Raw genomic sequence first — 3,066 nt, 5'->3', positions numbered from 1 at the left:
ATATATATATATATATATATATATATATATATATATATATATATATATATATATATATATATGGCGACAGCAGCTAGCTAGCTAGAGAGTTAGAGCTAGCTGCACACCCACAGCTAGCTGTAGCTTTCTGTGGCTAGCTACGGCTGCTTCGCTGCATGCGCTGCCGGCGCAGCCATCGCTAGCTGGGTAGAGGGAGCTAGCTGTAGCTAGCTGTAGCTAGCTGTAGCTAGCTGTAGCTAGCTGTGGCTAGCTGTAGCTAGCTGTGGCTAGCTGTGGCTAGCTGTAGCTAGCTGTAGCTAGCTGTGGCTAGCTGTAGCTAGCTGTGGCTAGCTGTGGCTAGCTGTAGCTAGCTGTAGCTAGCTGTGGCTAGCTGTAGCTAGCTGTGGCTAGCTGTGGCTAGCTAGGGTGTGAGCTGAGGCGATCAATCTGCCGAAGGCAAGGCGCAGGCCGTGGGAGAAGTAGATCCCGCTTGCTGCTGCTGCTGCTGCTGCTGCTGCTGTTGCTGTTGCTGCTGCTGCTGCTGCTGTTTGGGTGGATACTCCGCGTGCTGCTGCAGCAGGCTGCTGTTTATATCTTCTCTCTTATCCGTCTGCTGCTGGTGGGGGGGCCCCCCCTCCTCATGGGGGGCCCCCCTCTCTCGCAGGGGGGCCCCCCCCTCTCGCAGGGGGGCCCCCCCCTCTCTATATGCTGCATCGTTAATACTTTTGTGCAGCAGCCGCGTGCCTGGGGGCCCCCCTTCTAGGGGGCTTTCATCAGCAGCAGCAGCAGCAGCAGCAGCAGCAGCAGCAGCAGCGGCGGCAGCAGCGGTGGTGGTAGGTGCAGCAGCAGATTTGATCGGGCTGCTGCTGCTACCTTCTTTTGCTGCTGGGGAAGGGGCCCCCTCCTCCTCTTCTTCTTCATGGGGGCCCCCCTCTGCGCACGCGGGGGCCCCTACTGCTGCTGCTGCTGCTGCTGCTCCTGCTGCTGCTACTGCTGCTGCAGGAGCTGCAGCAGGGGGGGCCCCAGGGGCCCCCGGGGGGGCCCCCCAAGACCTGCTTCCTAGCTTGCGTAGCCTCGCCTTCAGACTCTCATTCTCCGCCTACACACAAAACCCTAAACCCTAAACCCTAAACCCTAAACCCTAAACTCTAAACCCTAGACCCTAAACCCTAAAGGAGGGTTCAGGTAGGTCTCGGTAGGCAAGAACGCGGTTCTGCAACGAACACCCTAAACCCTAAACCCTCGCTCATTCCTAAACCCTAAACCCTAAACCCTAAACCCTAAACCCTAGGCCTCGCCTTGAGTCTTGCTGTCTCTTCTTCACGGCAGGCGGTGTCTGCTGTCGAAGGCCTGCGGCATAGCAGCAACAGCAGCAGCAGCAGCAGCACAAATGACAGCAGCAGCAGCAGCACCGACAGCAGCAGCAGCAGCACCGACAGCAGCAGCAGCAGCAGCAGCAGCAGGCATCAGCAAGCAGCAGGCAGCAGCAAGCAGCAGCAGCAGCAGTAGCAGCAGCAGCAGCAGCAGCAGCAGGCAGCAGCAGCCCACCTTGTTGCTGCATCGTCTACAGCTGCGGGTATTTGCTTCGACTGTCTTTCAGCTTCATATTGCTGCTGCTGCTGCTGCAGCAGCAGTTGCTGCTGCTGCTGCTGCAGTTGCTGCTGCTGCTGCTGTATTTGTTTTTGCATGTGTTGAATCTGTTGTTGATGTTGCTGCTGCATATGAAGTTGCTGTTTCTGCTGCTGCTGCTGCTGCTGCTGCAGTTGCTGCTGCTGCTGTTGCAGCTGCTGCTGCTGCTGCTGCAGCTGCTGCTGCAGCTGCTGCTGCTGCTGCTGCAGCAGCAATACTCCCCCCTCCAGCTGTGTCTTGTCTCTCTTCAGGCTAGCAGCAGCAGCATCAGCAGCTCTGTGTTTTTCTTCTGCTGCTTCTTTTTTTTTTTGTATTTCTTTTATTTGCTGCTGCAGTTCACGAACTCTCTGCTGCTGCTGCTGCTGCAGGTATTGTATCTGCTGCTGCTGCTGCTGCTGCTGCTGCTGCTGCTGCTCCAGCTGTCTTTGCTGCTCCTCGCACTGCTGCTGCAGCTGCTGGCTGTTCTGTGTTAGCCTAAGTAAATACAAAACAGCAGCAGCAACAAAACCAACAAAGTGCTGCTGCTGTTGCTGCTGCTGCTGCTGTTGCTGCTGCTGCTGCGGCTGCTGTTGCTGCTGCTGTTGCTGCTGCTGTTCTTGCTGTTGCTGCTGAGTTTGTTTAGCTGTCAGGCTGATGCTCATGAGAGGGTTTAGGGTTTAGGGTTTGGGGTTTAGGGTTTAGGGTTTACCTTTTGATAGATTCAGCAGCCTGATCATTGGCGGCCTTAGAACGCTCTAGTTCTGCATGCACAAACCCTAAACCCTAAACCCTAAACCCTAAACCCTAAACCCTAAACCCTAAACCCTAAACGCCAGCAACGCATCTGCCGCTGACCCTAGTTTAACCCTAAACCCTAAACCCTGCTCCCTCTCTCCATTCAACAGCGAAACCCTAAACCCTAAACCCTAAACAGTAAACCCTAGACCCTAAACCCTAAACAGTAAACCCTAGTCTTTGAGTTTGAGTATGCCTAAACCCTAAACCCTAAACCCTAAACCCCAGACCCTAAACCCTAAACCCTAAACCCTACCTTTAGTGAGTGAGTCTTTGAGTTTGAGTATACCTAAACCCTAAACCCTAAACCCTAAACCCCAGACCCTAAACCCTAAACCCTAAACCCTAAACCCTACCTTTGGTGAGTGAGTCTTTGAGTTTGAGTATACGGTTTCTTTCTATTGCTAGTGTATTTCTTTCATCAGCAGCAGCAGCTAGCTGCTTCTTTATTTCTTCTGTCTCCTTTTCTGCTGCTGCTGCTGTCTCCCTCAATGCAGATGTACGCAAAGCGAACTGACTCTCTGCTGCTGCCTCAGACGCCCGCAGCTCACCCTGCAGCAGCAGCAGCAGCAGCAGCAGCAGCAATAGCAGCAGCAGCAGCAGCAGCAGCAACAGCAGCAGCAGCAGAAACAGCAGCAGCAAAGGATTTCCCCTTGAACCACAGCACAATCCCACTGAACTGTC

At 54.2% G+C, this 3,066-nt stretch overlaps 1 protein-coding gene across 1 annotated transcript; it reads right to left on the bottom strand.

Moving 5' to 3' along the window:
• Window positions 1-421: 421 nt before the first annotated feature.
• Window positions 422-2,249, bottom strand: EMH_0043120 (uncharacterized protein; the record flags this gene model as incomplete). Its single annotated transcript, XM_013495815.1, has 3 exons — window positions 422-1,078; window positions 1,266-1,329; window positions 1,528-2,249. The coding sequence occupies 3 exons, from the start codon at window positions 2,247-2,249 to the stop codon at window positions 422-424; spliced, it is 1,443 nt and encodes a 480-aa protein (XP_013351269.1).
• Between the last annotated feature and the right edge of the window lie 817 nt (window positions 2,250-3,066).

The sequence above is a fragment of the Eimeria mitis genome, genomic scaffold, assembly GCF_000499745.2.
Source record: "Eimeria mitis Houghton genomic scaffold, Emh_scaff1763, whole genome shotgun sequence".
NCBI lineage: Eukaryota > Apicomplexa > Conoidasida > Eucoccidiorida > Eimeriidae > Eimeria > Eimeria mitis.
The sequence above is the reverse complement of the archived record's forward strand: the minus strand, read 5'-3'. Positions and strand labels throughout refer to the sequence as shown.